Genomic DNA, 22,408 nt, shown 5'->3' on the forward strand with positions numbered 1-22,408 from the left:
GATCCATCCACCCTTTTCGGTGTTTTCGCGTGCAAGGCATTCCCCTTGCGTCACTCGGCCCCTCTCCAACGCCTGTCGTGGTTGGAGGTTCTGATGGCGCTGATATCTTGTTTGGTGAACCATGTTAGGAGGCTGAGCTTCGTCGAAGTCTTGGATGTTCGTTGGCGAAGATAATGTCGATGGCTCGAAAGAGTGCTCGCAGGCGAAGAGAGGGTTGTGGTTGTTTGAAATTCATTAACGTGAGGTCAAAGGGCCCTGCCAGCCTTTGCTCAAATCTTGATCTTTCAGTAAGTCTATCTTCATTCGGCCTCGATAAAAACGGTAGCTAACGAGTCAGCTGGCTCTCATAGGATGAGATACATAGATATCCACCTTGTCAAAGACCAGCACCTTCTACTGCAATTCCTCTACGTCTTGAAGCCACTCTCCTTGGGAGGATCAATCCGACGCTACCACAACATCAAGTGCAATGTCGAGACTCGCAAACGAACCCCTTCTACTTAACTTCCCTTATGTCAACGATGGATGATAGCAACCTAGACTCTGTACCGCCCTCCTCCGCATCTAACCCGCTCCCTTAATCTCCCACTGCTGACCCGTTTCATGGCCACTAAGTACTCAGGGACACGAGCCATGGCCAGCCACTCTCGCTATGCGCTACCCTCCGCCGGACTAGTTGGGTAGACCTCTCGAGGACCACGGACGCCTAGCTCAGCCGATGCAGGCGTTATTGAGTGGCCGGTCGCAGTTGGAGGCATTTGACAAAAAGATTGGTGGTCACGGAAGATGTGGAATGTCATTCGGATATGGTGTACATTTCCAAGTCGCATAGGCCTGCGGGCGCGTTGTAGTATTTTCAATCAATCATCTGTAGTTTACTGGGACTTTGTACTTGCTTGAGAACGAGGTGAAAGGGGAACGGTGGCAGTTATCTTCAAGCACCTATCACCTAAACAAACACCAACGCCGTCCTACACTCGTCTGTCTTTCAAACCCACTAAAACTCGAAAAACCGGTCGAATAAGTCCTCTTACAGCCCCCTCAACAACCCCTTTGAACTACTACAGTGCTATCAGTTGAAAAAATCCCGTCAAAAAATGGGGGGAGAGCAGTTTCAACACTCTGGATTCGAAGAACACCTAGCCGTATAGTAGCGCAAGGCGCCTGCCCAGGAACTCTGAAAGAAACTCGCGGATTCGACGGTAGCTGAAGAGAGGACGGAGGAGAGATGGTGTGGGATTGGGTCTTGGTTCCGTTTGGGTAAGTACTTGGGTTTGGTGCATATCGATGACGAGTACTGATTCTGTTCAAGTTGTTGGTCACTGCCAGATCTCGCGCTAGGAGCTGGCTGAGCTACGTAGTCGCTACGCCAATTCCGTAGAAAACGGCACGTACGTCACCTCCCCATCTTTGTTCCTCCTTCGTCTCTGACCCTAGCCCCCTAGTAGAAGCCATGACCTTACATACACGCCGCGTCGTATTCAGGGAAATAGAGTGGTTTCGATCACTACTACAACAAGTTTTCGACACGCAACAAATGATGTTCGGACGGCTTGAACTCAAACACGCCGTTAGGCTTGAAAACCGACTGGCGATACGTACCATGAGGCGGAGGACGACACGTAGCGGTCTTGAGGAGATGCCGAAAGAGTCCAAGGTTTGTCCCCTTCCGTTGGCTATCCTTTCCCAGTTCTTACAAGAACATACCACTATCACAGATTCACGCACACTGCTCCTTCGATACGCCGGAATTCGTAGCGTGGCCCAGTGTCCCAACGTTTACATCTACATCGCGGGTACTCCTACCCTTTTCCCTTTCCCTTCTAGCCTCATCCCCTCTCTTCACAGATGCGGATCTACCAAACGTTCTCCATCAGCTCTCTCTTGGAGCCCCAAACCCTCCTTAAAGTTAACCTTCCTTCATGTCTCTCGAACCTATACGAATCCCTCACGGCCAGCTTGAAGGAAAGGGTGTCGCTGATATGTCATACGGTGATGAAACGTGGACGACCGAGTTCGTTGTTTTGGCAATGGGGGAAGGAGGGGACAGAGAATGCGCGGAAGGTGTATGCGGTTTGAGGTGGTTTTGCACGCATATAGGCACTTGAGATGGGATGGAAATGACATCCTTCTCTCCGCATCCCAACCTGCCTATCGTCCACCTACTGCTCCCAGTCCGGTGCCGTCCCCTCACTGGTTCAGTCGTTCAGCTTGGCATTCATTGATGTTTCCCTCAAATTCCCGCGTCCACCCATCTCAACTTTCTCTTCGCTTCGTCCTTGCGCCTCTTCTACATAATCCGTCTCATCTTCAGATTTCGGTCCACGTTCGCGATTCAGAACTCTGCCGCGAACGCCATCAACATCAGACGATGAGTTTTCACTTCCTTCTCTGCAATTCAATCCCCGCAGAGCAGTTATCAAGCTGCTCGTCATTGCCAAGCACAATGGTTCGCCGCAAACGTCCTCGTTCAACGACAGTGAGCCCCCCATTTCCGTGTCACTCCTCCAGCCGTTCAAGAATTCCATCAAAAGACCTCATGTGAAGAATGTTTTTATCTACGGAGAGGGCCAATGTGACTCAGAATGGTGCACTAGAGAATCCTCCAAAATTCTCATCCTCCACTCTCCCCTCCCCACGACACAAAGCCCCTCACGCCCCGAATCAATATTCGTCCCTCGCCACTCAATCTGGTACTCGAAACCACTCCCACTCGCATGTTCTTCCCGTAAAGGATCATAGGGAGGGAGCGCTATCAGTTGACTGTCGCTGGTGCTACTGCTGGTGAGTGTGATGATGACCGTGATGATGATGATTCAAGTTGTGGCCATTAGGCGACGATCGATCACCACAACTCATCATAAAATTCCGCATTGGCACCAGGTACATTCACGGACAAAAGGAACTTGCGAGAGGGATCGCGAAGGTCGAACCTGGTCGAATCCATGATGCCGTTGATGCTGATGCGCGCTGGAGGAATTTGAATGGGGGAAATACAGAGTTGAACTGTAAAGCAGCGCCCATTGACATCACAACATAAATAGCCTATACTTAGGTACCTTCAAATGCCAGCGGATTTCGTTCTCTAGTCGTAAGCCCAGTTGGTGCCATACAGAACAACGGGTTAGAAAGTCGAGCAAATCCAATGAAGAGGATAAGTCGCCGAGGAATGAGAAAGCAAAGAGGATGAGTTGGAAATTTAAAAGGCCAGAATACATGACAGGCACGTGTTCGCGTGGTCAGGTATAAAATTAGACCAACTCGTCCGGGGGCCGTTGCACCAAGGTGGTTCTAAGGACTCGAGGGGCTGGCGCTGCCGCGCTCATGGTAGGATGTCGGCCATAGTACGCGACCGTGGTCAGGATATAAAGGTACGCTCATTTCGTGGACAATCGCCAAAAATCAGCACTCCCACTGAACAATGCAGTTCCTCCTCTCAGCTTGGGCATTTGCCCAAACTGTATTCGACTTCACGCTCATCTCCAACTATGACTCCAGCATGTCACTCACTTCAACCAGGCATGCACATGGCCTGAGACAATCCAGAGCGCGTGCAGCTGCCTCCGACGTCGCCATGCGCGCTTTCAAAGCCGAAGCCCTCGCAAGCAACGCGAGCTTCCTGCAGAGGCTCGACCCCGACGGGTGTCGCCACGTCTCCCACAACTTCCTCAACTTCCAGACCTACCCCGGCTACGACAACTCAATCGGAGTGAGCGGGGCTGGTCCAAACGGGTACAGGATGTTCAGTTCAACATCCGATATCAACGACCCCAACACGGAGAGTCGGCTTCGCTACGATTTCGTTTTCAATGACGGTAGCGCTCCCTACACGTCCGTTTCTTTCCCCTTCCTCTAAATATCATATCGAACTTGAGCGAATAATCACGTAGGAGCATCTGGATTACCATGCGCGGAGCCCCAGATAGCGGTAAAAACTCCAACGTCGTCCTCCGCGAAGGGCTCTGCGTCGTCGGTCCCCTCGACCCCAACGGCAGCCACTACCACGACTGCGACGAGATCGACATCGCAGAGATCTACGGTGGCGGGAACAACCAAGCCGAATTCACATTCTACACCGGCTCTGGCTCGTACATCCCTGGCAAGCCACCCCAGCGCCAGGGCGGCGGGGTGTACACCGACACCACCAATGGCGCGGCTGGCCAACAGTTTTACGAATACCAGCTGTATTTGGAACAGGGAAAGTACCTTACGTTCACTATTGCGGATGTGAAGACTGGGCAGACGATTGGGAAGCGGGATTATGGGCCTCCAGGTATCCCATCGAAGCCGTTGAACTTTTTCATGGGGGAGTACAATTGTGCAGCGAGCGGGCCCGATGCTAAAAATTACTGCGGGGGGCCTTACAATGGGAATTCATTCATGGAGATCGGAAGCATTTTATATCGTACCTGCGACTGATACTTAGTAGTCAGTCATTTAAAAGTTATATATATAGTTCGAGGATTCGAGACCTACATGTCACGCACTCTCCAAACGACTGTGTCCAAACTCCACCCCGTTGTTTATGAGTTCCTCCTGCATGCGTGTATATGTTGCCGAGAAGCTGTTGCAATTTCTACTGACCAAAATTCGTGTGGTGTCTGTCCCCCTCAAACCACGACATATCCGGCATTGGTTTTGAATGAAGAATGGAGTTATGCCACTTGTACTCCGTCACCTCTCGAACCTTGGCAAGTTGGAGGCTCTTTCGATGTTCAGGTTGCAGCGCTAGCACCCCATTACACCAACCTCTACGAACCTCCACACACTTTCCCTCCTCGATCGCTCGCCTAGCGCTTTTTAAAATATATCGCGCGCAGGCTCTCCCTCGTCATCGAGTCGGAGCACCGTGTCTAATGCCTCTACCTCCACCCAGGATCACCACTCCATCCCACAGCAGACACCTGCCATAGCACTAGGCTCATCCACCGTACGCCCATTTGTCCCTTCTCCTCTTAACCGCCCTTCCTTTTCGCAATCTTTGAAGCAGAGTTAACGATCGAGTGCCAAGTCAACTAATGCGAATTCAACGTGGTCCTCCCTATCTCTCAGAGCTTGGGAAATCAACATATAAACTCCAACCCACGACGATGGAGAGGCCTCTTCGGAAAGACGGCGAATCGAGGGCGTCGTTGAGAAATTTGAGGGAAACCTTGAATCTTGGGGAAGCCGACAAAGGGGAAAAAGGGGGGACATGAGCGGGTTTCCAGATGCATTCGGCCCCTGCAAATCGACTCTCACACTCTTCGGCTCTCACTGTCGAAGAAGGTTGGTCCGAACCCGGACCAAGATACCCGCCCGTAAACGACGGGAACCTCACCACCTTTAATCTCCCCCGAGACCCCAAATACCGAAATGAAGTCGTGCGTCCGTGGGGTTTGAGTGGCCTTCCCAACGATCGACATCAGCCGGGAGGAAGGTGAGAAGGGTGAAGAATTGCTTGGCTTCCGAACCTGAGGGAGGGGATGGGAAGCTGGGAGGCCTAGACGATGTGCCTGTGCAGAGAAGGGTGCAACTTGAGGGAACTACAAAATCAACTTTCATTGGCCGTTGGTTTAGGAGGAGTGAGCAAATGTGGGTGTGCGAGGGAATACGGTGAGAATCAATAGAGCCAGCTGCGTAAACAATCGTTAGCTACCGCCGCCATAGGAAAGAATATAAACTCACTTGACGTTCTCCGTCAAGCAAACCAAGGAGCCCCAAGCTGACCTCCCACAATGCGATTCAACACAAGCACTGGAACGCAATGCACTGAGCCACCGCGCACCTCTGTCCTTGGAAAAGAGTTTGCAGCGATAACAACGAATGTTGAGACAAGGGCGAACTCGGTGCCTTCTGACCCGGCCACTAACTTCGAGCGATGGCGACACTGGAAAGGCTGTTACCTGTAGATCGCGTACGGTTTTCTGGTATTGGGTGCCAATGTTACCCAGCTAAATCTGCCATAAAGGCTACCCAAAAGATTTTCAGCCGACGATGCTATGTCTAGTGAGTACACCACGCACCTTCATTTCCAGAAAATTCTTCGAACTTAGATGGGGAAAATGCAGAGTCCAACTGTAAAGCACCGCCCATCACAATATAAATAGGCACCTTCAACGCCAGCGGATTTCGTTCTCTGGTCGTGAGCCCTGTATGTGCCATACCAACATGCTAGAAAGTCGAGCCAGTCCACAGAATCAAGTAAGCGGCCGAAGAACGAAGGAAAGGAGAATCTTGAGTCGGAAAAGCCCAGGCACGTGCTTGTGTATACATAATACATATATACAAATAGACCAACTCATGATTGGGGGTCTTTTGGCGTCTGGGCGCTCCCCTTTCTTCCTTTCCCTCTCTCATCCGAAACCTCTCCATCGTTGATATCTTAACATGAGCGTAGTGAACGTGTTTGAGGGCGCTCACGGCGTTCTTGTTGAGAATAGCACGATCAATATCGCTAACACTGTGAGTACTTAGAATGGTCATCATGTCCGAGTGAACCAGACTGATAGTACGGACCTCGGCAGATGCACATCCACAACATCCACAACGGCAATAGGACGACGTCTGACGGGGTGATCCCCCTCATGCCAAACCCAAGCAATCGGTTCACAGGGCGGACAGAAGTCATCGCCAAACTCAAGAGGCATTTTTTTACTAACACAAATGATGGAGCTAAGAAGAGAAAGTTCTTCCTGTTGCACGGAATGGGGGGTATTGGAAAGACTCAGATTTGCTTAAAGTTTGTCAAGGAGATGTCTGACCAGTGAGTATCTACTAAATACAACTTCAACACTTTTTGATTACCTTCAGCTTTTGTTTTGTTTTTTGGATTGATGCATCCTCAGTTAGCACCATCACACAGGCACTGAAGGGTATCTGTAACCTTTCTGAGGCTCAGCTTTCTGCACTGGATGGGTCACCTGAATCTGCTCTTTGCTGGATTGGCTCACTGAAAGAGAACTATGCAATGGTGTTTGATAATGCTGATGTTCTATCACCTGCTGAGCTGGAAGCTTATCTTCCACCTGGAAGGGGGGGAAATATTCTGATAACCAGTCGCAATTCTGCCATGAGGAGGCTGACTTCACCTGAGAACTCTCTTGAAATAACTGAGATGGAAGAGAATGATGCTCTTGAATTACTTCTAAAAGCTAGTTGCTTGAATTCATCTTCGATAGAGTTTCAATCTGAAGCTTCTAAGATTGTAAAAGAGCTCTTCTGCCTTCCTCTTGCAATTGATCAGGCTGGTGCTTACATTGCTTCTGGAGCAACCACTATCAGAGACTACCTTGCAAAATATTCAGAGCACCGAAAGACACTATTATTTCATTCAGATTTTACTGGAGCTTCTAAGTATAACAAAACTGTTTATGAAACTTGGGAGTTATCATACAAAGAAATTCAGAGAAGGGCTAAATCTGATGATTCTTGTAAGGCCAAAGCAGCCAATAGTGCAATACTCCTCATGGAATTATTTCCTTTCTTCCATCATGAGGGGATTACTGAAGACATCTTTTTTTATGCTGCCCTTCAAGAAGACAAGAAAAGTTCTGGCTCAAAGTTACCTCTTGCCAGTTGTCTGCTGGACCGGAGACTACTTCCTCTCAATAAATTGGGTACTTGGGATAACTTTCTCTTTAAAGAGGGAGTTCGAATATTACTGTCATTCTCCTTGATCAAAAAAGGCCCATCTGATGGTGTGTATGCAATGCATCCACTGGTGCATACATGGGGCAGAGACAGAATGCTTTCAAATGGGAAGAAACAATGTTGTCTAATGGCATATGTTACTTTGTCTTGTTCACTAAGACTAAGATGGAATAACAGCCAACCATATGGATTTCAGAGGGCCTTGGTAACACATATAAGAGCAAATATAGAGCATTCCAGATCAGAAAGTAACAGAAATGGTGTTACTTACTTAGATGATGCTTATGCAAAGTGTGGGAGATTGTTGATGGAACAAGGATATTTCAGAGAATCTGAAAAGTTGCAGACTAAAGTTCTGGATACAAGAAACAGAATTCTTGGGGTGGAACATCCAGACACAATCAAGGCCATGGCAAGTCTAGCAGCAACATATGAAAAGCTGGGAAAATACACAGAGGCAGAGCAGTTGCAGATCCAAGTTATGGAAGCAAGGACCAGAATTCTTGGACTCAAACACCTAGATACAATAAATGCCATGGGAAGTCTTGCAGCTACATATCGAAACATGGGAAAATATGCAAAAGCAGAGAAGCTGCAGATCCAAGTTCTGGATGCAAGGAACAGAATCCTTGGAGTGAAACACCCAGATACAATTGATGCCATGGCACATCTAGCATCAACATATTATAGACTGGGAAAATACACAGAGACAGAGAAGCTAGATATCCAAGTTCTGGATGCAAGCAACAGAGTTCTTGGAGTGAAACACCCACATACAATGACTGCCATGTCACATCTTGCAGCAACATATCGATACCTGGAAAAATACACAGAGGCAGAGAAGCTGCAGATCCAAGTTCTTGATGCAAGCAACAGAGTTCTTGGAGTGGAACACCCAGGTACAATGACTGCCATGGCAAATCTTGCAGCCACATATCGAGACCTGGAAAATACACAGAGGCAGAGAAGCTGCAGATCCAAGTTCTGGATGCAACCACCAGAATTCTTGGAGTGGAACACCCAGATACAATCAATGCCATGGCACATCTTGCAGCAACATATCAAGCCCTGGGAAAATACACAGAGGCAGAGAAACTGCAGATCCAAGTTCTGGATGCAACCACCAGAGTTCTTGGAGTAGAACACCCAGATACAGTCAATGCCATGGCACATCTTGCAGCAACATATCAAGCCCTGGGAAAATACACAGAGGCAGAGAAACTGCAGATCCAAGTTCTGGATGCAACCACCAGAATTCTTGGAGTAGAACACCCAGATACAGTCAATGCCATGGCATATCTTGCAGCCACATATCAAATCCTGGAAAAATACACAGAGGCAAAGAAACTGGATGTCCAAGCTCAGGGATTGAAAAGTAGAATTCTTGGAGCAGAATCTTCCCACAAGATTGCCACTATGCCCAATGTCCAAGAAGCCTACAAGACTCAAGTTCTTGATGTGAGGATTACAGTCCCTGAAGAAGAAACCTCAGACTCAGTACCACTTGTATTGAATCTTCCACCTCTAGCAGTTCCAGCAGATATAACTGTAAACTCTAGGGGAAAAGGTATGCAGTGAGCTTAATTTTTGTTTTTCACTAACTCTCATACTTATATGATTAGTGCATTCTCTGACCAATCTTGCCAAGAGGGTGTCGGAATTCAAGTCCAGGATAACACATTCATTTCATAGAAAGAAACATCTCAATGATGGCTTTGCAGACAGTAGTAGTACTTAATCCCTCTTCCACAATGCTTCCATCCTTCTCAACTATGTTCATTTTCACTGAAATTCTGGCTTGTACTCAGATCCTGATATTCTTTTTAGTATGTGACCTCATTGACCAAAGTGATGTATGGGTGGGTGTGTAGTCCCATTCAATCCACTGCTGATGTGATATTGACATCATTCCAACTAATCTGAAGTTCTGAATACTCAGTTATTAACATAACTGACCTCATTTTGACCAATGCAAACTCATCCTCCCCTGCTCAGCCTTCAAATTTCTTGAAATGGTGTCAGTACTGAATTAGCTGCAGATGGAATTGCTTTATGCACATCATTCAGAGGTCATTACTATTACAATTTGTGGTTAGTATATGTACATATATGGTTGGGGAGGAGAACAAATGACATACTTGCAGTGAGGAAGTACTCCAGGTCAATGTTTCTTTAACACTGAATTGGACATATACAGGTGGGGAAGAGTTGGAGATGGTGGGGTGCATTGCATGAATCTGTTTTGCATTTTTGTCTATAGCTAACCAGAGTTAATGGGGAAAAAATTGGTGGACTTTTGTAAACTCACAAACTCACTCACCAGACAGACTCTCCCTGGCTGTGTTAAAAAATTTTTTTTGTCTGACTGTTTTGATTGATAATTGAATATGTATAAGTTTATCAAAAGTATTTGATTCTTCACCATTTCATACTTTATATCTGTACTTGCATTTAGGCTAGTGTTTAAAAGTCTGGTTAGGTTAGGTTATTGGGTGCCCAGGGGCTCTAACTGAGACTGAGACTGGTTAGGGTTCGTTCCCAGACCCAAAATAACCTAACTGGACCAAAGATAACCAACTAAAACTGGTTAATTGCAGTTACTAACCAGTTAGGACCGAAAATATAGAAAATCGATTAAAACAGCATATATTTCTCATATTTCTTTCAGTAAACATTATTGCCATGTATCGTAGCTTTAAAATAAGCCCAAGAATGCTAAATTCGGTGAAGAATTGACAATTTTATGATAATATTCTTGAAAGCATACTCTTTTGGCCAATATTTTAGCAATTTGACCATAACTCTGTCAGATTTTTATCGTTTCTCATGCTTTTAGATGCGTTTTGAAGGGGTATAATAGGGTCGGTTTTAACCGGTTATAACCGGTTTTTTAAGAGTTAGTTAACTGCAAAATAACCGGTTATTTCATTTCCAGAATTGACTAACCACTAACCGCAGTCTGGTCTTTTTGTGGTTAGGTCCGGTCTGGTCTTGGTTATTTTCTGCAGACCTTCAAGCACTAATTTAAGCCCCTCTTCAATCCCTCTGTTGAGCGATATAATTATCCTCCAATGCATCCACTACTATGACCTACCAGCACCTCAGCACACCCTATGAGTTGGCAGTCACAAATCATAATGCTGATACAGATTGTAATAATACACCCATAAAATTGTGATTGATTGCATTTTCTCCTATAAAACCTTCTATAGTAAAATATGGTTACTATGATCATAAGGATCATTAGATACAGCCTGATCTGGTCAATTAAAGTCTACATCCAAGAAATGTGCACATCTTAAGGTAGTAGGAATTGTGGTCAGCACATGACCAAGTCACTTCAATATACTTGAAGCCTATTAAAAAGACTATGCTACCATGAAATAGTTCACTATAAAAGTGTTCTAGAGTAAACACACCTCAGCACAGGGTGTTGGAGTTTACACCAAACCAGGGTTTTATTCTACTATGGATTAAACAATGTAATTAGATGAGAAATGCGCAAGCTTATAACTTGATGTGTACCTGATGTGAGAAGCCAACCAGTCACATGCTACAAAGCATGATCAAAGAAGTCATGTGGTGATATGCATCATGTGCATCAACCCTGGAACTAGCTTGTCAAATGGGGATCACTAAGCTTTTGTAAGGTTGTCTCATCAGTTAGTAAGAGAGCTCTGTACTACTTCTGAGGAATCCAAGTGAGCATGCTTGAAGAGTCTTTAAGACTAGTTTGGATCACATCAGAGGCATAAGAAAAGCTCAAGGGAGTTACAAAAGTCTAAAAAAAGCACAGTTCCTTGTCATTTCTTCATACAAAGTTAGAACACAATCCCAGAACACTGAGATAGTCCAGTAAAAGCTGTTTTCCCTTCAAAAGCTATTAAGTTTTGAATTCTATACTTGTGCCTGCATGTAAAAGCAATATCATTTGTACCAAAAGGTCTTACTAGGGAATGTCATGGGCTACCCTGGGGTTTTCTAGGGCAACTCATGCTCATACCTGTCAAAACCCATACCCATACACATGGGTACAGGTTTTTGTAGCTTTGGGTCAAGGGTTGGGAATAACCTGCAGGTATCAAAACCTGTACAGGATTAAACATTGAATCAGGTCTAACATTAAGAAAAAGCTAGCTTGATAGCATCCCAGTCATCACTCAAGATCTTCTCCTCATCCGAGCCCACTTCAGGTAACACAGTGGCTGCCTTCACGTCCTTGTCCTTCACATACCCCATCTTGCTCCAGACTTCGAGACATAACAAGGCCTGCATTGATTGAACAGAAAGTCAGTTGCATATGTGTGAGAGGAGAAGTTGGTCCTGGCTGAATGTACGTTCAATGTCCACTGATGTTGCTAGCAGTAGTTTATGGTCAAAAATATATCCAGCAATGAGATAATACAACTTACCTGGGATCGATAAGTAATCTAACACCATCCGATGAAGACAAGGATAGGCGCCTCTGTTCTTCCACCACCAGGCTAGGGCATCAGTGACATGCTCAGGGTTGGTGCTCAGAAACTTATCCAATTCACTACGCAACTCTGCCAGTTTGGGTGCTTGGAGGGAAGGTAGGTTATTGAAGATGTTTTTAGACTTGGATGATGCAACCTATAGTAAACGGTAAGACTTTATAAGGATGACAATTTCAGAACATGTACCTTCAATTTAGGAAGTCGAGTCTCTGCCAAGGTGGCCTCTATGGATCCATATGATAGGTCAAATTCCGTACATACAATTTCCTCTGCTCTGTCAATCCACTCGTCCTGCCATCCTGCATTTTTGAAGTATTGAAGCTTGTGATGAGGGTGTAATACTAGCCATGGGTAAGAAGGAGAAAACAAGAGAGTAATAAGATATGTACCCATTGCGATCCTAAACACCTTGGAATGATCAGTTTTGTCATAGTAGCAGTTGAGGGTTTTTTTGCCGATTGCAAGGGCTGCCTTGATCGCCAGAGGGTATTTGTTGTCGATAGTGGCTGTGGCAAGGTGTTCGTCAATGTGGTCCATGGCTGGTATGATGGTGGCGATGCTGGGCATTCCTTGGGAAAAGAACAATGTCATGTCTTTGAAAATCTAATGATGTAGAATGATCAACCAAGTTTGAGAATAGTCAATAGAATACACACCTCAAGAACATCCCAAAGCTGGCATGCAACATCCCACTTGTCCTTGCTCAGCTCGTACTGCCTCAGCCTCATATCACAATCACCAGCGATGGTGTTGATGGCAGCAATGTGCTTGACAGCAAAGTTGAGCATGTTGAAGGTCGAGTTCCATTGGGTGGTGATGTCGCGGGGCATCATCTGTTCAGAGAGTTTGAGATCTTGAAGAACTGCGAACCATTGGGGTAGAACAATGGTTGTTGAGTTTTTGATTGCAAACACAACCTTTCGCAGCTGACCACAAACATTAGATAATAAAACAAAATATAATTCATGTTGTTACCTTCATCAACAACAATCGGACAGGCTGCATGCTGGCTGCCAACTCCTTCAAATCCTCCTCAGTCATATCCTTGTGTTCGTCAACCCATCCCTCCTCATCATCATCAGCCACTTCATTGTCATCACTAGCGCTCGTGGTGATATGTTCCTCAAGATCGATATCACCAGCAAGCTTCAAAAGCTCTGTTGTAGCTGCATCCAGCGTAGGATCATCTTCATCCTCGTCATCCGACATTTTCTTGGATTTGGGTAAGTCAAATTGTCAGATGATGCTCTTTACCACGAGGTTTAGGATGTGTAAGAAACATCGTGTTTGATTTGCAGGACCTGGGAAGTCATCAAGCAAGTTGACAAGTTCGTCAATCATTTTGTTGTTGTTCAAGGCATTATCATAGGTGATCAAGAGGATCTTGATGTATTCAGTGAGTTATTTACACCCTCTCCACCAGATTCTTTGCTCACCTTGTCTTCAATCCCGAAATCTTCAAGAACCTTCACAAATGCAGCTGCCAAATTGAGGCCAGAATGCGAGCACACAACTTCCACAATGTTGAGAAGCATTGCCACAGGGACGCCTTCATTTTCAAAATGAACTGTCATGGCCATGTATGCCTTGTGGTTGGGGGATGTCCATGTGTCGGTTGCGAAGCTCAGTGCCCCTATGTGTTCCTGCAGTGGTTTTTGAGGTGAGTTCGCAATGAGGAATACTCAATTATAACTTACTTGTAACATATTGGCAATGTGTCTTTGGACGTTGACGAACATGACCCATGCGTCGTGGGATGCAGTTTCAGCAGAGGGAAGGTGGTAATCAGGCCGTCCTGTTTTCATGAGGCTGTGGAAACCTTGATCAGTTACGATCTTGAAGGGCCGCTTATTCTTGGACACCCAACGGACAATTTCAGCCCTACAGTGGCACAGGAAGTCAGGTGGAAAGTGTCGTTTAAAGGTATGTTGCTTACCTTGCTTCAGTTGAAGTATGCTGACAGTGTGAATAGGTGACCTTGCCTTTCCTCATATGTTCGAACTTGGCTGTAATCGTCCCATCACACAACTTTGACTTCAACAAGATTGCACGTGCAGCCTCTAAATCCTTGGTACCATCTGCCGACTTCACAGTTTCAGCACCCCAACATTTGGTTGCATGATGATGCAGGCCACTTGTTGACTTCACGTCGCCCTTGTCTAAATATCAATGAATGACCCTTCCATTCTTACCTCGACATCTCCCAGCTGCACATTCAAATATGTGAGCATGACAGCCATCCACGTAGTCAATGCGAGGTGACGTCCTGAAAAAGATGTAGATAGGTGAAGTCCAATCCTTAGACAGGTGCTCTACATACTGATGGTCAGTTCAGGATATGACACAATGATCAAGTACATACCCAATTCAGCCTCATCACTTTCTTCAAGCACCTCATGCTCCTGGTTTATATCAGGGACAGGAGCTTCCTCCTCATCGTCGCTCCCATTGGCAGCCTCCAGGATGTGTTGTGGATTGCAAGGTGGGACAGAGGTATATCAATCTGCCTCATCGTCGTAAACGTCCTCGAGCTCAACAGAGGGGCACCGTTTTGTAACCACAGGTTTCTTCTTGGATTTCTGAGGTGGTGCTGGGATGTTGACATCATTGTCACTCCCATCGGCGGCCTCCAGGATGTGTTGTGGATTGCAAGGTGGGACGGATGTGCAGTTAGCAGACTCATCCTCAACTTCCTCAACCTCAACAGAGGGGTGTCGTGGTCATGGGGCTGGTTTTGTGGCTGCCTTTGTTGTAGTCTTTGAGTGCTTTTGGGTAGGTGCCGGTTTCGTGCTCTGTTCCTTCACTTCTAATCTCTTCTTCTTTTGTTCCACCTCAGAGTCACCATTAGTAGTCACCTTTGCTGAAAGATTACGTTTACAAGGGCCAGAGGCCTCAGGAGAATTTGTCGGCATAGGATCGGGATGTGGGATGTGGTTCTGGGATGTGGATTTTTTTAGCGACACAATTTTTTATTTATTGGACCAACGCCACAGGCACTGTACAGTAGGAAGGTCTGCCATTTGCATTGCTGTGCAATTGGCAATATTTTCTGGGTAGTACTGAATACCCATTGAGGTTGAAAGAACATTCACATGCCAAAACCCACCATGCCCGCAGCATAGGTATGGGTTAGGAGAGGGTTACTAGGCCCCAACCTGGACCCATACCCATACAAACCTGTGGCATCAACCTGCATGGGTTTACAAACCTGTGACATTACCTAGGTCTTACTAGACTAGAACAAGTGTTACCAAATATACAAGACAGTTCCTCAAACTTCTATTTAAGTTCTAACAAAACAAGTGTGGTAATTCCGTTTACTGTACAAACCCAAACTTGAAGCACTGAGCACATACCTGTGGTGATAAGTGTTTAAGGTGTTAGTGTGTGTGTGTTGTTTAGGTATTCATGCATCTTGTCAGTGCATCTGATTGCACTTTCCTCACTCCCGCATGTCATGGTCTTCTCAACCCTTTGTGCCTGGTGATGGATTCAATCTTGGCATGTTGCCAATGCATTGTTTATAGTAGATGCATGAAGTTTCTTGGGTAATGATATGTTTGGACCCTTAACATTTCAGGCCCCCATGTCGGCAGATTGATTGCCAGGGAGCATGAGCATGACACCATTCTACATTTTTCCATTGATGGGACTTATCCATATTTTCATATCTTCATTCCAAACAACTTCCAGGTAGCTGAAAATACATAAAGGTATGTGCATCTAAAAAAGCTAAGCACGGGGAGGTGTGCAAGACATATTTTAAAATCTGCCAGCTCATAGGGTGCACTGAGGTGCTGGTAGGTCATAGTAACTACTTTTGTTGAACTACTGATCCTGGTAGGGAAGGAGCAAGCCTACATAACTTCTGTCTGCAACAGTGGTGCTAATGGCAGATACAGTTCTGTTGAAGCAAAGCACCTTCATGGAATGGAGAAAATTTAAATTTAAATTTAAAAAAAAGTTGATCTAATATGAATATCTTTTTACAAAAAAAGTCTTTACTTTTCTTCTACTTGCTATCAATGCAACCATCTTGTGAATGTCCTCCAATTTAGTGCCTTAAACCCTGTGTGTTAGAGAACTCACTATCATCATTCTTGTGCTGATCTTGAGTTCAAGGTCAATATCTGGAAGTGTGATGTTTCTTCAGTGCAAAAGAAATAAAAGAGTAAGTAAGATGACATAAACAGTGCTATAAAGTATAATCTTTTGTCAGTCCTGTGAGTTCCACCTACACTGGGTGCATCCCACTATAATTTTTGACAAAAAACTGTAAAGAAATTGTAAAATTTAGAATATTTCTACTATAGTGGCATTGCACATCTATAAACATGTCTACATGTCAACAACCACTGCATCAATTTAGAAAGTACAGACACATTCTCAAAGAAAAAAATATAGTCACACTCTATACATAGGTATACACTCCCTCAAATATTTCTAGAGTGTAAATCATACTTGTTGTAAAGTTAGAGGCTGATTTGCAAAACTAGGTACATGATAGTATGAGAAAGAAAGACAACAGGTAACTAAATGAAATGTCTTTCATATAGAGTGTGGACCTATACAACAGCTCTGCTGGCACTTACCATGGTTATATTATAAAAGTGGTAGCCACCAGTCAGCACAATAAGGGGATGACTATATGTGTGAAAACTTGAGTATATGCACAAAAAAAAGGAAACATCTTTCAAGATGGGACAAGGGCAGGAGTGGGACATGGATATATGCATCGAAAAAAAAATGAATGCAACAGGACATAATGAGATTCAAAAAATTCTCACAGGGATGCAATTAACATAGTATAGGAACCACACTTTCAAGTAAGAACATGGTTTGGATGGTGTTCAAAAAAGAGTGTAAATGTGTTCTCACTCACAAGGATAGAACAGTTCCAAAATGTGTATAGAAGAGTGAGGTAAAGGGAAAAAGAAAGTAACTTATAGTGTTGTTGATGTGTGTGTGCAAATATGTGCAATTGTAATACCTTAGAGAACTTACTTACAATTCAGATTGCCACATGTTTTATTTCCTGCAATTCCAATCCCAGCCCTCCATGCTAAAATCCAAGAGGTCTCTCCAAATAGTTCTCAAGATAACTTGTTATTCAGGGTTGCTTCTGTTCCTAAAATTTAGCTTTATCATGTTTGTCCAGATTTTTGAGGCATGCTGCTATAACCTCCCTTGTGCACAATTTGGCTCTGTTGGATCCAGGTTCACAGTTGCTCATAAAGCTTTTAGCTCTCTTCCCCTGAATAGTGGGAAGTTGAAAACTTTGAATGGCCAGGATCCAAACCCAGGGCCAAGGGGGCTCCGGCATTGAAAAAAAAGACCTGGGGTCGATTTTTTTTTCCCCTCAACTTTGGGTGGACTAACTAACTACGTAATCAGGCACATGTCCAAATATGGTAATATTAGTAATATTTTTACATCATTTCTGGCTTCACTTGCCTCTTATACACCATGCAAACCCATATTGAGGTGCCTGCTCAACCCATAGTAGTAAGTAAGGTTGGGAAGAATACTGTGAAATTGCATACCCATCAAGTTTCACAGCCAATCTTTCTACACAGCAGTGCATTCATGGTGCAATTTGGCCAGTTTGATGGATAAAATTGTTTATCATTAGAGTAACATATTTACTTGTTACACAAAGTGTTGAACCTGCATGTAGATGATGCAATAGGGTGAGTAAGAGCTGCTGGAAGTCTTTTGGATGCAGAAAACCAAGAACAGGGGTTCAGGATGTGACCAAATGTCACATTTGCAACACAACCAAATAGCACTCATGAAAATTAGTTGTGCACACTGTAAAGCAATATGTAAATCACTGTATATAGCTGCTATATGGTACTGTGTGACATAAGGACACTTAATGCAAGTCAATATGAGGTTCTGAAGCAATCCTGAGCTCTAGTTGTCGAGACCTCCAATTTTTTTATTTTTTTAGACCATCAGCTGGACTAACAAACTGGGTATAGGTCCGGCATTCTATTGCTGGAGCCCCCTTGCCCAGGGCAAAAAGGATTGTCCACCTCTGAGTCAAGTCCACCTCATCCAAATGCTGTTGTCCCCACTTTCCCATTTCAACTGGTACTCCATCTGCCGCATCTTCTCCTCACATCTGATCTAGATTCTGGCAGGATGTGATAACTTGAAGGACCTAATGTCAGTTTACTCCTCTTTTCCATTCACTCTCTGATGTTGTTGCCAGTAGTGTTGCTGCGGCTCAGCTAGCTGCAAGCCAGCTCGCTGAACTGGCGGCTTTTGCCGGTTCTGGTTTGTGGATCGCTTGAGAGCTGATCAAATCTGGTTCGGCTCGGCTTAGTCAGTGGCTTTGAACCAGTTATAGCCGGTAAATGTTGCGGCAATTGATGACTTGCGTGTTAAGTAAAATGAGGGTAAATATGTAATAGAATTCGAGGAGAATGTACATTGTGATGGTAAGTAAAGTTGTATACAATAATATCTCTATCAATCCTCGTCATCCTGTCCAACAACGTGAATTACCTCATCAATATCTATACCATCCTCCATAATTTCTGAAGTTAGCTTCCCTAACAAATCCACTGCATCTTCGTCGTCATCTGCGTAGTACTCGAGTTCGTCTTCTGTGACAGCCCATCCCTCCGTAAAGTTTAGCTGTTGCTGCTTGAACGAAAATTTTAACATTTGAAGTGCCTCCATTAGAACAGGGTGGATTCGATTTCGCCTCTTTGTATCAGTTTCAGCACTGGATGAAAAAACACGCTCAGAAGGAACCGAGGATGCTTGAATGGGTAAATAATCTAATGCCATTGCGTATAATATTGGATGAGTTTTATCACCTATCTGTAAACAAATCAGTGACGCAAATTGGAAAATAGTGAGGCATTGTACTTACCACCCAAAACACTACAATATCTGTGCCACGCAGTGAGAGCGGCCCATTTTCATATGACTCAAACTGTTCTTCAACTCCTTGGACATGCTGCAAAGAAGCACCCGAAAGGTCCATCATATCTTCGAGCCTGTATTGTCCAGCTAAGTCATGCCAGCTTCGCCTCTGTTGCTGCGAGGCCACTGTACCAGGTGTAGGTTGTTGAACTTGTCCATGAAGACGGTCATGGTATTTTTGCATCTGCAACAAGTATGTTAGCATACTGTCACCATAACAAACTGAGACACTTATGGTATTCTTTATAATTACAGTGGCCCTGGCAACATAATTAGGCTCCCAGTGTCATTGAATCCACGACAATCGTATTGAGGGATTGAGAACTGATGATGTCAAGTTATTAAATGATCTATGAATTTGAACCTTAACTCACACATCACAATAACGTAGGCAGGTGAATCATCCATTTTCTTGTAGTAAGTTGTTGCCCAGTCAATACTGATATCCATCCATCAGGCCAAGCGGGGGTGTTCTCTCCCAAGTTGCTCCCATGCCGTCATGAACATTTCGAACGCAGGAATTGCGCCTGATAAAATGGGAGTGCACTCTTTCGACATGATTTTCTGCACTTGATGGGGTACCTAAGAAAAAGACTTAGCCTTGAACAGGTATCAATATTAGAGACATACACCCAGTATGATCTCAAAATCCTGGAGTACAGTCCATTCCATATCAGTAAGTCTAAGTTTCGCAAGCTCTCTATTGACAGGCAAAGAAAGAAAATACTCGACAGCCTATTTTCATAAGTATACACTTATAAAATGATAGAGTTCAAACATACCAGGCGTAGTTTACGAAACCGATTGATCATGAAGTAAAGAGAGTCCCACCGAACCTTCATGTCACGTATAAGTTGTGCCTGCTTAACCTGTATAGTCATGGTCAGATCCCTGGTTGACTTGAACCACCCTTTCTTGTTTCCATCCTCTATTACTTCTGCCAGGTGGTCACATCATTGACCTGAGGCACGTACTGCTCGTATGGTACTCTGGCACAATGCAATTGGGTCGCGAGCAATTGCTTCTTCGTAGCTCTGATTATCGGGATCGCTTGGAGAGCCTGATGCAGATGCGATGAATCCCCCTGTATCATCTACCAGGGTGATATCAGTAAATGCATCGATGACGTGATTCGAACATATGTTGGTAACGTGTGGGAAGCATCTTATATGATTCTCCTTGTGATTAAACTCAATGTCGCAAGGGCGTAAAAGTAACTTGAGTTATCTGAGGAAAGCATCGTTGAGCAAGCAGTTATCGAGAGTCCAATGGCCTCCCTGTGCATGTAAGCATAAAGTAGAAAAGGGAAAGAAAATGAAACATAGACATGCCTTGACTGTGATCCCAACTCGATCCAAGAGATGGAGGACAATCCTTGCTAGCCTCTTCCCATTGTGGCTTCCTTGAAGACGGTGAAATGCGATGAGTGTAGAACACAGCTGAAGACCCTTGGTAGACTTGTCTCTATGTATCCAATGTGCGGTAATGGCCAGGTATGGGTACCGAGCTTTTGTTGACCAAATATCCGCTGTGTAGGAAATGCGTCCTGGCGCATCCTAGAGTGATCAGTGAATACAAGGAAACAAAGCAGTCAATTGAAACAACATACTGCTAATTCCTGTTTTAGGACCTTGAAATATGCATGCCATGCCTTGATAATGGATTTGCGCATCTTCGTTTGGCGGGGAATGTCTTTGTCCTCGAGGTCCTCACGTAAAAGCAAGAGGAGCTGTCGAAATTCTGGGCATTCAACAACATTTATAGACTACGAACAAGGTTAGACTAATACCAAACATTAAAAGTGCTTTACCAACCTGATCATCAGCAACGATGAAATTGAGAAGATGCTGTATCAATGCCTCCTGGGAAAATGGCGGACGTTGTGTTCCATGTCCAGGGGGCGCAGGGGCTGTTCCAGTTTCGCTCGCAAGTGCAGGGACTTTCCATTTTGTTTCACAACACTTCTGGAGATATATATCCTTGTGGTGGCTTAGGAGGTGGTTGCGCAATGGACCATTTGAGGTGCTCGCTGAGAAGCTGCCTGCACCCTGGCGCAAGTCTATCCCATTCGCCCTACATAACAATCCTTGTCAGTACAATGTATAAAATTATGGAGGACCACGTACTTGCATAGCTTACTGGAGGCACCTTGGATCTGTGTTCAAAGAAAAAATCAATATCTGGGGCTGTTCGGCTCCATGAGGGTTCTGAGGCTTGCTCAGAAGGCGTGACAGGTCTGGTGGAGGCAGCAGAGCCAGCTACAGGCTCAACACTCGCGGGAGAGATTGGTCGTTGTACATGCTGTACATCTTCATTAGCAGAATGTTCGTCCAAGGGAGTGAAGTTGAATTCTTCTCCAGAACCGGGATCATCACAAAAGTTGACTGGTGCTGCTCTATGGCCAGCTGTACGAGGAGGTGCTGGCTGCTGTGTTGGTTTTCTGCCTCTACCTTGGGCCATTACGGAAACTGGGTGATTTACAGGGATAGAGATATTGTTTGGTATTTTATACAGAACCATAGCACCTCACATGCCGTTAGCGCGTGTTTCTATCATAATTAATGTAACAGTTAATTCAATTGAATGTCTCATCTACTAAGGCATTACAGATAACTAACTTGAGGCTTTACAAGCCTAAAATGTTGAATGTAATTAGAATAAGACAAGTACACCTCTCGATCAGGGAGTGGTTGAGGAGTAGCTTCATCCAGCTCAGCAGGGTCCTTGTCATTATCGATGAAATCCTTTACATGAATGTTAGCACCACGGAAATAATTTGAGGCATGATTGACATACTGAATCTATCATCCTCCAATCCTCCACCCAAATTGTCATTGCATTGTCCACACCAGCCTCAATTGAGAAACTTGCAAAGGGCACGAGGAATCTGCCGAGAAAGCGAAATAAACACAAGGTTAATAGCAATGAGTAAGGCTGACCTAGGAGAAGGCTTCTTCGGCATGATCAATAGAGATCATAGAGTATTCCAATCCCATACCAAGGCTTTGGGTCCATGGATGAATGCGCATTATCCACCAGGCATTGTGCATCCAGGCACATTATCAATTGCATATCTGGGTGTGTCACCCATCATGTGTCTGGGTGCATTATCCATCATGCGTCCAGACACATTAACGATTGTGTGTTCAGGCACACTGTGCACCCTGTGTATCTGACCATGTTTCTCTATCCATTGTGTATCCACGCACACTAACCCGGACATTTTATCATGGCTTGTACTTCTTTTCACAGCTATTCTAACACTATTTACTGGGCATAGCTACAGGGTATCTACTGTGATGTAACTACTACAATGTATCTACTATATCTAAGATGGAAGGAGGGATGGGGAAAGGAGA

General features: G+C 44.8%; 4 protein-coding genes across 4 annotated transcripts; 2 read left to right on the forward strand and 2 right to left on the reverse strand.

Moving 5' to 3' along the window:
- Nucleotides 1–1,453: 1,453 nt before the first annotated feature.
- Nucleotides 1,454–2,079, forward strand: LACBIDRAFT_299291 (uncharacterized protein; the record flags this gene model as incomplete). Its single annotated transcript, XM_001882264.1, has 3 exons — nt 1,454–1,657; nt 1,719–1,796; nt 1,849–2,079. 3 exons carry the CDS (start codon nt 1,454–1,456, stop codon nt 2,077–2,079), a joined length of 513 nt encoding a protein of 170 aa, XP_001882299.1.
- A 1,342-nt stretch (nt 2,080–3,421) lies between these two features.
- On the forward strand, nt 3,422–4,794 carry LACBIDRAFT_328291 (uncharacterized protein; the record flags this gene model as incomplete). The annotated part of the gene is made up of 3 exons (XM_001882265.1): nt 3,422–3,831; nt 3,891–4,318; nt 4,457–4,794. The coding sequence occupies 3 exons, from the start codon at nt 3,422–3,424 to the stop codon at nt 4,792–4,794; spliced, it is 1,176 nt and encodes a 391-aa protein (XP_001882300.1).
- A 531-nt stretch (nt 4,795–5,325) lies between these two features.
- Nucleotides 5,326–5,544, reverse strand: LACBIDRAFT_299293 (uncharacterized protein; the record flags this gene model as incomplete). Its single annotated transcript, XM_001882363.1, has 1 exon — nt 5,326–5,544. The coding sequence occupies one exon, from the start codon at nt 5,542–5,544 to the stop codon at nt 5,326–5,328; it is 219 nt and encodes a 72-aa protein (XP_001882398.1).
- A 13,043-nt stretch (nt 5,545–18,587) lies between these two features.
- Nucleotides 18,588–22,011, reverse strand: LACBIDRAFT_328295 (uncharacterized protein; the record flags this gene model as incomplete). Its single annotated transcript, XM_001882364.1, has 15 exons — nt 18,588–18,944; nt 18,997–19,233; nt 19,257–19,279; nt 19,424–19,488; nt 19,555–19,631; nt 19,680–19,784; nt 19,832–19,918; nt 20,011–20,142; nt 20,659–20,778; nt 20,864–21,013; nt 21,189–21,517; nt 21,580–21,598; nt 21,668–21,793; nt 21,846–21,936; nt 21,989–22,011. 15 exons carry the CDS (start codon nt 22,009–22,011, stop codon nt 18,588–18,590), a joined length of 1,941 nt encoding a protein of 646 aa, XP_001882399.1.
- Between the last annotated feature and the right edge of the window lie 397 nt (nt 22,012–22,408).

Source organism: Laccaria bicolor, genomic scaffold, assembly GCF_000143565.1.
Source record: "Laccaria bicolor S238N-H82 LACBIscaffold_16 genomic scaffold, whole genome shotgun sequence".
NCBI lineage: Eukaryota > Fungi > Basidiomycota > Agaricomycetes > Agaricales > Hydnangiaceae > Laccaria > Laccaria bicolor.